Source organism: Salvelinus alpinus, chromosome 12, assembly GCF_045679555.1.
Source record: "Salvelinus alpinus chromosome 12, SLU_Salpinus.1, whole genome shotgun sequence".
Lineage (NCBI taxonomy): Eukaryota > Metazoa > Chordata > Actinopteri > Salmoniformes > Salmonidae > Salvelinus > Salvelinus alpinus.
Genome location: NC_092097.1, coordinates 30,684,625 through 30,697,181, shown reverse-complemented (window position 1 = coordinate 30,697,181; position 12,557 = coordinate 30,684,625). Strand labels below are relative to the sequence as shown.

Sequence of the window (12,557 nt, the reverse complement as noted above, 5' to 3'; positions counted from 1 at the left end):
AATGCAAAACTATGAGAATAGCATAATTCATTTTTCTAATATTCCATTATTTAGAAAATATCTTAAAAATATAAATGTACATATTCATTTTCATTTACCTTGTACAATAACTGTTCTTTTTTAATGTTCTACTTGAATTATATGCTCTTGCATTATTCACCATCATAAAAAATGCAGAATTTAAAAATGGAAAATCAAAATGGATGCTGCCAACAGCATATCACGGGAAAATGTCATCCTGGCACATTTTTTGCGAAAAGGTACAATGTCACAGTAGCTAGATTGTAGTCAATTAAAACGATTGTTGACGTTTTTGTCAATACATTGTAGTCAATGGGATAAGATGAGTGTCACAGGGTTTAAGTTTTTTACAACACATTGCAGTCAATGGAAAAAGATGAGTGTCACAGGGCTAACATTTTTCTTGTTAATCTCATGTCTGTCTCTCTCACTTTCTACCTCCTCTTTATCCCCCCATTCTGTTCTCTCTCCCTCCCCCTTCTTTCACCCCCTCCACCATCTCCCCTCTCTCCGCTTTCTTCCTCACTCTCCCCTTCTCTCTCTCTCCCTCCTCCCTCTCTATTCTCTCTCCCGCCTTTCCCTCCCTCCAACTCCTCTCATTTCTCTCTCCCTCTCCTTCCTCTCTCTCCCCTGTCCCTTCTTCCCCCTCTCCGTCCCTCCCCTACCCTCACACTCCCACTTCTCTCTCTCCCTCCCTCCTCCCCTCTCCATTCTCTCTCTCTTCTCTCTCCCACCTCTGTCTGTTGACTCTCTCTCCCCCTCTCTTTCTCCCCTTCTCCTCTCCCTCCTCCCTTCCTCTTTCACCTTCTCCCTCTCTCTCTCCCCCTCCCTCAAATTTAGCTGTGACTCTTGATGATGATGTTCAAAATATTTATTGGTCTAATGTGATTAATAAGTGGCATCCAGACACTGTACTTGATGAATTTATGAAATTGCTTCTTCCAATTATTGATAAACATGCACCTGTTAAGAAACTGACAGCTCCATGTATTGACAAGGAATTGAAAACCTGTATAGTTGAAAAAGATGGAGCAAAAGGAGTGGCTAATAAGTCTGGCTTCACATATGACTGGCTGACTTACTGCAAACTGAGAAATTATGTGACTAAACTCAACAAAAATAAGAAGGAACTGTATTATGATGCCATGATCAATTATATAAATAATGATGGAAAAAAACATTGGAGTACTTTGAATTATATTATGGGCAGAAAATAAATGCATTGTAAGTTCGAATTTTGTTAAGTTAGTATGGGAGAGGTGGACAAATTATTGTTATTGCTCAAAAATGACAAACCTCCTGGCATTAACAACTTAGATGAAAAGCTACCGAGGATGGTAGCTGACTATGGCCACTCCTATCTGTCATATCTTTAATCTGAGCCTAGAAGAAAGTGTTTGTCCTCATGCCTGGAAGGAACCCAAATACATTCCGCTACTCAAGAGAGGTAAAGAGGACCTATTAGCTTGCTGTCAGCTCTTAGCAAACTGTTGGAAAAAATGGTGTTTGACCAAATAAAATGCTATTTCTCTGCAAACAAAATAACAACAGACTTTCATTATGCTTATAGAGAAGGGCACTCAACATGTACTGCACTGACACTGATGATTGGTTGAAAGAAATTGATAAAAGAAGATTGTGGGAGTTTTATTGTTAGATTTCAGAGCAGCCTTTGATATTATTGACCATAACCTGTTGGCTTTTCAACCTCTGCAATATTGTGGATTCAGAGCAATCTATCGAAAGAACTCAGAGGGTTTTATTTAATTGAAGCTTCTCTTATGTCAAACATGTAAAGTGTGGTGTACCGTAGGGCAGTTCTCTAGGCCCTCTACTCTTTTCAATTTTTACCAATGACCTGCCACTGGCATTAAAGAAGGCATGTGTGTCCATGTATGCTGATGATTCAACCATATCCGCATCAGCAACCACAGCTAATGAAGTCACTGAAACCGTTAACAAAGAGTTGCAGTCAGTTTTGGAATGGGTGGCCAGTAATAAAATGGCCCTGAACATCTCTAAAACTAAGAGCATTGTATTTGGTACAAATCATTCCCAACACTGTAGACCTGCAGTTCTAGACCTAAGTTCAAGTGCTGCAGGCTCAAATCAAATCAAATGTTATTTGTCACATGTGCCAAATACAACAGGTGTAGACCTTACAGTGAAATGCTTACTTACAAGCCCTTAAAGGGTTAATAAATTATGTTATAATAAACTGTAAGGTCTTCTCTTCAGGAGACCTCTCTGTGTGTTAAAACCTGTTTTGAGTGTTGACCTTCAGACACTATCAGAAGGCGTCTACATTCAGACTCTTCCTGTCTGGATCCTACCGTGGTTATCTGGTTTTCTGAGAACACAAGGCTGCCACAGACCTGATGAAACCAGCCACCTGTCAGAAGATGCTTACACTCGTTCACCTTGTCATGCTTGTGATGAAAGGTCAAGTTTCGGTCAAACCCACTGAGTTTTTACTTGCTGATAAGATGGTTACTGCTGTCTGAGGGAGGTTAGATTTATTAAAATGTTGTTGCCAGGGAAAGTTACGTAAGGGGGATTGGAGGGGCTATATAAGTTACAGGATGTCTTAGACATTTTGCAGAACTTGGGGTGAACTATCATATACTGTTATGCTGTACTCTGTATCAACTTCTGCCTACAATTGTATTACTAAAAGGAGTATTTTAATACTTAAACAAATAGTCTGTGTTTCCTTTCCATTACTAATGTATGTTTGATAATTATATAGACCTAATCATTTGTTGAAGAAATTTACCTACAGTGCCGAGCTAACTCTAACCCTGACCCTAACCTTAACCCTCCCTTCATCTCTACATCTTGGCTCAACCCTTCTGCCGATGTCACTCACAAGCACATTAACTCTAGGTCAGGCTTCAAGTGAGGCCTACCTTTCTGCCATGTAGTTGGGGGAGGGGAAATGTATTAACCTAATCTCGAAAGTGAACCAGTTGATATCGGTAGGCCTAGGCTGCGAAACAGAGGTGATTGCAGTTGAGAGGATGAGGGAGAGAAGTAGCGGTCCCGGGGTTGTGAAGGTGGAGTGTCGGTCTGTGGAGGAGAAAGTGGCTCTGTTATGGAAAAAACACAAGCTGCGAGGCCATCCTGATTATAACAAAGTCTTCCTTTCGATCAGCCAAGTCCCACACCGATCATCTTATAGAACTGAACTTCAAGATGCTGCTGAGGCAAATACAAGCAGGAAAGGACTATTTCGTCACGGGAAGCGCACAGGTCATGAAACGAGATCAACCAGAAGGACAATACGGACAAGGACATGGGGTGGACAGACCTACTACATACTGAGGGGCTTCCCATCCCCTACAAGATTCAATTTCAATAGCGCATTGGAATGTTAACGGATGGACTACCTTGAACAATAAATTACGAATAACAATACTAAAATTTTTAAACTCAGACATTATCTCAATAAATGAAAGGCATTTGCGTCTGCAATAAATTATTGATATTGAAGGGTATGTATGGTGTGGACCCAACAGAAAACCAATGTGAAAGCCCCCAGGGGTTCTGGGGAAGTGGGAATATGTGTAAAGTCTGATATGATGAAAGCATATAAAATTGAAATTATCGATAAAGCCATAGAAGGAATTATTGGTTTGTGCTTTGAACATAGGGAGTCAGATGATTGTTTTGTTGTGTTTTCATGCTATTTGCCACCTGAGTAGTCCATATTTGATTTAGATGTGTGGTATGAAAAATGTTGTGATATGTTGTGATATGTTGTGACCAAAACGATATAAGAAAATTCCAATGGAAGTCAGGGAAGAGCAGGGAGGGCTGAACTCTGATATTACACAGGTACCTAAGGAGTGGGAGAAGGGGTTTGCTAGCTTGTTCTCAGGTAACGAAGATGTGGCATATTTTGAGGAAGAATTTTATAAAGACATGTTCCCTGAAAACTAAAATGGAAAATACAATGTTAGAACCCTCGTTTTTAAATGATGAGCTGTCTGTGGCAGAAGTTAAGAAGGTGATTGACGCTGCAAAAAATGGGAAAGCGTTTGACATTGATGAACTGCCTAATGAGGTTTTAAAATCCCCTAAATTAATTAATGTCCTATATGATTTGCTCCGAATTTGTTTTGAGTACAGTATACTGCCATCCACTTGGTACAGGTCTATAGTGAATCCCATTCCCAAATCTTCGAAAAATTACACAAGAGTGCCACAAGAGGCATAAGTTTATAAAGTACGGTTTATACATTATATTCATCCATCCTCAACAATAGGCTAATTCGATTGTTGGAGGATCAAAACATTCTGGTGGAAGAACAAAATGTTTTTCGTAAATCCAGAGCCTGTATAGATCATATCTTCTCGGTCTGTACAATAATCAGAAATAGATCACACGAAGAGAAACATACTTTTGCATATTTCATTGATTTCCAGAAAGCTTTTGATTTTGTAAATAGGGATCTTTTAGCCTATATTTGGTTAAAGACAGGGGTTGATGGGAAATTTTATCACACAATCCAGTCTCTTTGTGTGGGGTGCTAAGAGGTATTTTAAAAATGAACATGTTCATAACAGAGCAGCACGTTACTTTTTAGGTGTCCACCAGTTTGCACCTATACTTGCAATAACTGGGGATATGGGCTGGGAACCCTGTGAGGTGAGATGGAAGGCATGTATGGTGAGACTATAGAATAGACTGTTGGATATGCCAACTGCCAGAATAGCTAGTAAAGTTGTTCAATGGGATCTTTCCATAGGGGGAGCCTGGGCAACTGAAATGTCTGACATTTTTCAAGAGTCTGACTGTGAACATCTGTACGAAAACAAAATTAAGGGAGACATAGATATGATTAAAAAACAACTGTTGACGTAATATATAAACAAATGGGTGGAGGAGATGAATTATAAACCCAAATTGAGAACCTTTTGTTTGATTAAGGGTAAATTCATGTGTGAGAGATAAATTATGTATAACCTACCTAAAAGCAAGAGATCGCTATGAGCACAGGTAAGATCAGGGATATTGCCTCTGCTTATTGAAACAGGTAAGATCAGGGATATTGCCTCTGCTTATTGAAACAGGTAAGATCAGGGATATTGCCTCTCCGTATTGAAACAGGTCGGTATTGTGGTGAAATGGAAGAGGAAAGACTATGTAACTATTGTGACTGCGAAGAAATAGAGAATGAAACTCATTTTATCCTCTATTGCCCTTTCTACCACGATATACGCTTGCTCTTATTCCAGAAAGCACACCAGATACACCCTGGCATTATGTGGCTGAGTGATGAGGAGAAATTGGAATGTTTTTTTGTCCATTGTGTATTTCCATTTGAAGAATATTTAAATAAAGCCTGGAATAAAATTAAATTAATTGTAAAAAAATATATATTTAGCTTCTATGTGGTTAATGTGTGTGTATATAGATTGTGTGTAGGCTTGTCTCCCATATGAATCTTCTCTTTGTGCCACACTGGGTTCAAGTGACTTCTGTTTCTTTTTTTTCTGTATTTATTTATATGTTATGTATGTATGTACATTTGAAGTCAGAAGTTTGCATACACTTAGGTTGGAGTCATTAAAACTTGTTTTTCAACCACTCCACAAAGTATAGGTTTGGCAAGTCGGTTAGGACATCGACTTTGTGCATGACACAAGTAATTTTTCCAACAATTGTTTACAGACAGATTATTTCACTTATAATTCACTGTATCACAATTCCAGTGAGTCAGAAGTTTACATACACTAAGTTGACTGTGACTAATACAGTTTGGAAAATTCCCCAAAATGATGTCATGACTTTAGAAGCTTCTGATAGGCTAATTTACATAATTTGAGTCAATTGGAAGTGTACCTGTGGATGTATTTCAAGGCCTACCTTCAAACTCAGTGCTTCTTTGCTTGATGGGAAAATCAAAAGAATTCAGCCAAGACCTCAGAATTTTTTTTTCACAAGTCTGGTTAATCCTTGGGAGCAATTTCCAAACGCCTGAAGGAACCACGTTCGTCTGTACAAACAATAGTATGCAAGTATAAACACCATGGGACCACGCAGCCGTCATACCGCTCAGGAAGGAGACGCGTTCTATTTCCTAGAGATGGATGTACTTTGGTGCGAAAAGTGCAAATCAATCCCAGAACAACAGCAAAGGACCATGTGAAGATGCTGGGGGAAACAGGTACAAAAGTATCTGTATCCACACTAAAACAAGTCCTATATCGACATAACCTGAAAGGCCGCTCAGCAAGGAAGAAGCCACTGCTCCAAACCCACCATAGAAAAGCCAGACTACGGTTTTAATTGCACATGGGGACAAGATCGTAGTTTTTGGTCCTCTGGTCTGATGAAACAAAAATGGAACTGTTTGGCCATAATGACCATCGTTATCTTTGGAGGAAAAAAGGGGGAGGCTTGCAAGCCGAAGAACAACATCCCAACCCTGAAGCACGGTGGTGGCAGCATCATGTTGTCGGAGTGCTTTGCTGCAGGAGGGACTAGTGCACTTCACAAAATAGATGGCATCATGAGGGAGATGGCATCATGAGGGAGGAAAATCATGTGGATATATTGAAGCAACATCTCAAGACATCAGTCAGGAAGTTAAAGCTTGGTCGCAAATGGGTCTTCCAAATGGACAGTGACCCCAAGCATATTTCCAAAGTTGTGGCAAAATGGCTTAAGGACAACAAAGTCAGGTATTGGAGTGGCCATCACAAGCCCTGACCTCAATCCCATAGAAAATTTGTGGGCAGAACTGAAAAAGCGTGTGCAAGCAAGGAGGCCTACAAACCTGACTCAGTTACACCAGCTCTGTCAGGAGGAATGGGTCAAAATTCACCCAACTTGCTGTGGGAAGCTTGTGGAAGGCTACCCGAAACGTTTGACCCAAGTTAAACAATTTAAAGGCAATGCTACCAAATACTAATTGAGTGTATGTAAACTTCTGACCCACTGGGAATGTGATGAAAGAAATAAAAGCTGAAATAAATCATTCTCTCTACTATTATTCTGACATTTCACATTCTTCAAATAAAGTGGTTATCCTAACTGACCTAAGACAGGGATTTTTTACTAGGATTACATGTCAGGAATTGTGATTAAACTGAGTTGAAATGTATTCGGCTAAGGTGTATGTAAACTTCCGACTTCAACTGTATGTATATATGTATATTATTTTACCTCTCCAGGGATGTAATTTACTATTATGTATTGATTTTTACCTTACTTTTTCTTTCTTTCTTTTTTTGTATCTTTAATTTTTACTATTTATGCAATGCAGAGAACACCGGAAGCATAATTATCATTTAATTACCATAGTGAATCATTGTAATGTTTGTTTATGTGTCAATTAATCCCATAAGGGATGGGTTGCCAATTGGCGATTTGACACGAAAATGTAATTTAATTCATTGCATTGATTCATTCATTCAATTGTTATTTGGATTATGGTTAAGGTTATGTCTAGGATTAAGGCCCTAGGTTCATGTCCACTTGCAGCTCAGCCCTAACCCTATCCATAACTTCGCTCAGCTCTTGGAGTTAGGGTTGAGCGGACATGTGGACAAGAAGTTAGGGTTAGGGTTAGGGTTGAGCTGCAAGTGGACATGAAGCTAGGGTTAGGGTTAAAGCTCAGTTTAGGGTTGAGGTGGGATGTGGAAAGGAAGCTAGAGTTAGGGTTAGGGTTGAGCTGGGATCTGGACATGAAGCTAGGGTTAGGGTTTGGTTTAGAGTTTGCCTGCCCACCTGTCTGTGATTTTATATATATGTTTGCTTTCCTGCCTGCCTGCCTGCCTCTCTTTCTGCATGTGAGTGGAGATGTCTTTCTGTCTGAGATAAAGAGAGATGAGGGAAAAATAGATAGAAGAGAGAGGAGATTGTCATGTCTGTGAAGCCTTTCTCTATGCCGTTCATATTGTGATGTTTATCTTTGCCCATTGAATGCAATGTATCCACTTGGGCATCAACCCTGTGACACTCATCTTTTCCAATTGACGATAATGTATTTACATAAGCTTCAACATTGTTTATTTATTGATCTAGGCATGTCAGATAAGAACAAATTCTTATTTACAATGACAGCCTACCTAATGACAACACTGGGCAAATTGTGCACCACCCTATGGGACTCCCAATCACGGCCGGTTGTGATACAGCCTGGAATCAAACCAGGGTCTCTAGTGATGCCTCTAGCACTGAGATGCAGTGCTTTAAACCACTGCGCCACTCTGGAGTGACAGTCATCTTTTCCCATTGATTGCAATGTACTGAGATAAAACGTCAACCCTGTGACACTCATCTTTTCCCATTGATTGCAATGTACTGAGATAAAACGTCAACCCTGTGACACTCATCTTTTCCCATTGATTGCAATGTACTGAGATAAAACGTCAACCCTGTGACACTCATCTTTTCCCATTGATTGCAATGTATTGAGATAAAAGTCAACCCTGTGACACTCATCTTTTCCCATTGACTGCAATATATTGAGAAAAACATCAAGCCTGTGACACTCATATTTTCCCATTGATAATGGGCTGATGCTATTTATCCCCTCCCCAGTAGCAACTGTGATTGGATATGATTCATGACAACCAACCACAACCACACATCTGAGAGAATATTAAAACATAAAGGAACCCGGTTTATCCTGTTTTCTGTGTGTAAATATCACCTGTCTGCATAAAACCCAAATAATCAAAAACAAACACATAAGTAAACAAACAAAACAACAAAGAATACACTGTACAGAATTAAAAATATTTATCACTCATCACAATATTCACTTTCTCATGCCAGGAATGGGGCATGATGGGAATGAGGCAACAGACAGGATATGCCAGTGCCAGCTATGCCAGCTGTGTCCTCTGTAATGGCTGACCCAAACTGTTGTGAAACAGGGATGAAAGTTCACCTCTTAGACAGCATTACAAAATAACAAACCAAAGAAATGATGCTATTTACTTTTTTAGAAAAGAACGGGAAAATAATATACATCAAATGATGTATGCCTGTGTGTGTATGTGTATGTTTATCTGCCTATCATCATGCATAAACATACACTCACAGACATACAAGCACACGCACACATGCTATGCATACACACAGTCGCATATAACTAAGGCCAGTTTTGAGGAAGAAAACAAACTAAATTTCTCTTAACACAATGTTGATTCAGTAATGGCTAAATCTACTGTGCGTGACCTGATTCTGCAGAGTTATGTGTATCCCCTTTGGATACAGCAATGCACCCTCTCTTTCTCAGTCCCACAGTAGCATCCCCCAATGCCTTCAGTAATTTTGCTGCCATCCTGACGGTCTATGCACTCAAGTAGCAGGAAAAGGAAGGAAGAGTGAGCTCCTTCCTGTGTCCCAAAAGTTCTACTTATTGGGCATTTGTTACAAACCCCAAAAAAACGCCAAATGTGTTTTCAGTGCCTTTTACTCAAGTGAGTAGAGGTGCAGCTCCTGGTATGGGTTAGAGTTCATGTTTTCTTTTATTTCTCTGTAGTATTTGCACCATGTCCTCCTGTTTGGGTGCTCTCCATACTACCTTTTCCCTCCTCCTGCCTCACTTGCTCCCATTATTGGTGTTTGAACAACTGCTCTCTCCCCGGGAGAGCACATGGTTCTCCTGTCCCCCCCCTGGCCTGCCCTCCAAGGGGAACACACTATTAGCCAGCATCCTCTGGGAGCCCTCCAGGTGGTTGGCTGCAATGTGGTGGCTGCTATGGGAGCTGAGCTTGGGGCTGGCTTTTCCCAGGAGCCTCTGGGAGGGGTTGGTGCCTGAGCCGTCATGGAGGTGCTCCTCCTCGTCTGTGTCAGCGTCAATGAACTTACTAATGGAAGCATCGTGGAATGTGAAGACTGTGGGGATCAGGGTCTCATGGGGTGGGGTCCTGCTGCTGGCGGTGGTGTAGACAGACACCTCAGGACTCATGAAGGAGTGGTCAGAGAGGGCGGAGCTATCTGAGAGGGCCCCACCCCCTGGACCCTGTGCTGAGAAGGAGAAGGAGGGGCCCGCGCCGCCACCTTTGAAGTTGACCTTGAGTGAGCGGTTCTTGAGAGGGTTACTGAAGCGCAGACCACGGGGGCTGTCAGGGAAGCCGCACTTGGAGCCTCGTCCTCCAGGGAGCTTGGTACCAGTGTGAGGGCCGTCCATGGCCTCATCCTCCAGGGTGATCTCAAGCACGGGGTTGGCGCTAACCCCCCCTGGTACACTGGTGCTGGGGCTGTGGGAGAAGCGGGCGCTTTCGGTGAAGTCGGCAGCGCAGCTCATGAAGCTGTCAATACTGGACATGCTCCTCATGTCTGTGGTTGGGGCAGGCTCCATGGGGATGCTTCCCATCTCTATCTCATCTCTCTTCTTGGCTGCTTTAGATAAAGGTGCCTTGTCCTTGTTGTTAAGGTTAGGTTGAGATTGGGTCTTGGCCATCTTGTTGTACATCTCCTCCAGTTTCTGAGCGTTGAGGTGCTGAGGGCTTCCAGGAAGGGCTTTGTCTGGTGAGCTGGGCTCCAGAGACTTGGCGGAACCCGTCTCTGAGGTAGTCCGCTTGGGAGTCCCTTTCCTGTAGCTGGGAGACAGGTGGTTGCCCTGCAACTTCCCCATATTCTCTCCATTATTTTCTACCACTACGTCCATGAGCTCGACGCTGCGTGCGAACGCCTCCTTCATGTTCATGGAAACGATGCTGCCGTTTCTCTTGGCTTTCTCCAGGGCCTCCCGCCTCTTGATGGCCTTTTCCTGCCTCTTCTGCTCCTTGTAGAACTCTGAGAAGTTGTTGACGATGATAGGGATGGGCAAGGCTATCACCAACACTCCAGCTATGCAGCACAGACCCCCAATAATCTTGCCCAATAAAGTCTTTGGGTATATGTCGCCATACCCCACCGTAGTCATAGTAATGGTGGCCCACCAGAAGGAGGCAGGGATGCTTTTAAACTTAGTGTCCTCTTCGTCCTTCTCAGCGAAGAAGACGAGACTGGAGAAGATCATGATGCCCATGGCTAAGAAGAGGATGAGCAGGCCCAGCTCATTGTAACTCCTCCTCAGGGTGAAGCCCAGAGACTGGAGCCCTGTGGAATGCCTGGCTAGCTTCAGAATACGCAGAATACGCATTATTCGGAAGATCTGCACCACCCTCCGGACGTTCTGGAACTGTAGAACACTCTTATTGGACTCAGTCAGGAAGATGGTGACGTAGTAGGGCAGGATGGCCAGCAGGTCAATGATGTTCAGCGGACCCTTGAAGAACTTCCACTTGCTTGGCGAGGAGATGAAGCGGAGCAAATACTCCATTGTGAACCAGGCGATGCACACCGCCTCCACGTGAGCCAGCTGAGGGTTGTCTGTCACCTGGCCAAACTCGTCTATGTCCTGCAGCTCCGGGAGGGTGTTCAGAGACAAGGCAATAGTTGACAGCACGATAAAGAGGATGGAGATGATGGCCAGGACCTGTTGAAACACAACCAAGACAACACGCATCAGTCAAACTTCAGTGCAATGACATGTTGAACATTAATGCCAGAGAATTTCAAGGCCTTTTAGTCTGGATCCAACTATGCGATAAAACAACTTTCAAAGATGCTTTAAATATCCTAAGTACGGCTGCAGCAAATAATAACACTCATTATGTAAAGCTGACGCCTGAAAAATATGATTAATTCATGACCCACTTAGCTCTCTGACTAATTTCTCCTGAACATTATGAAAAGGCTACTGTCCTATCAGGACTAGCGGGTTTTTAAAGAGAAAAAAATCTCAAAGATAAATATCATCTAGATGGCCTGGTCATTCAAGTCTGACCAAAAGAATGTTTAGAATGTCAGTGCCATTCCTTTTAAAAACGTGAACCAAAATACTAGTTTCCCTGGTAACCCACTTTCTTTGCCACCAAATGTTGTATTTTCTGTGGATTGTGATTGACAGAACACACACCATGAGATGAGGGTGCACATTGATCCTCAGATAGTGTGTGTGTATTACCAGCGTTCCCTATCACAGTAGGAGGGTGTGATGGCTGTCAGCTGGCTGTCAGCTGGCTGTCAGCTGGCTGTCAGCTGGCTGTCAGCTGGCTGTCAGCTGCTATCTCTTCAGCTATGAGTTGTGGTGTGCTATATCCCTGCCAAATGTGTGCCCTTGTTCCTATTCTGCTTTATGCCTCTTCTCAGTCCCTCCTCATCTGCCTCTCTCCTTCAGACTGACTCCCTCAGACTTATTGTCCTAGTTCTTCTACAAAGCACCTTGCAAAGTGAGTGTACTACTAGCAGACTACTAGAGACATAGATTCACAGCACAGTCTGCAACTCCACTGCATGATGAGAGCATTTGGACCTGTAAGAAGGTCACAGGGAACAGGATGATGAGTACTACATGCTGAGTACATCAGGATAAGGTATTTTGGATTAACAGAGTGCATTCAGGGCCGTGTGTACCCTGCTTGTGGCACACCTATTATTTCTCTACCAGCCAGTGTGTGTCAATCCAACACAAGGTCACGGTGGAGGCTGTGACCCTATCCATGTCCCAGGTCAGTGCAGTGCA

The 12,557-nt window shown here is 42.5% G+C and overlaps 1 protein-coding gene across 1 annotated transcript in view; it reads right to left on the bottom strand.

Moving 5' to 3' along the window:
• Positions 1-739: 739 nt before the first annotated feature.
• The window catches only part of LOC139535854 (potassium voltage-gated channel subfamily B member 1-like), a 97,573-nt gene continuing 85,755 nt past the window's right edge, over positions 740-12,557 (bottom strand). The window contains exon 2 of the mRNA XM_071335693.1: positions 740-11,468. Coding sequence (XP_071191794.1) covers positions 9,585-11,468 — 1,884 coding nt within the window. The 3' untranslated portion in view covers positions 740-9,584. The remainder of the gene's footprint in view (positions 11,469-12,557) is intronic.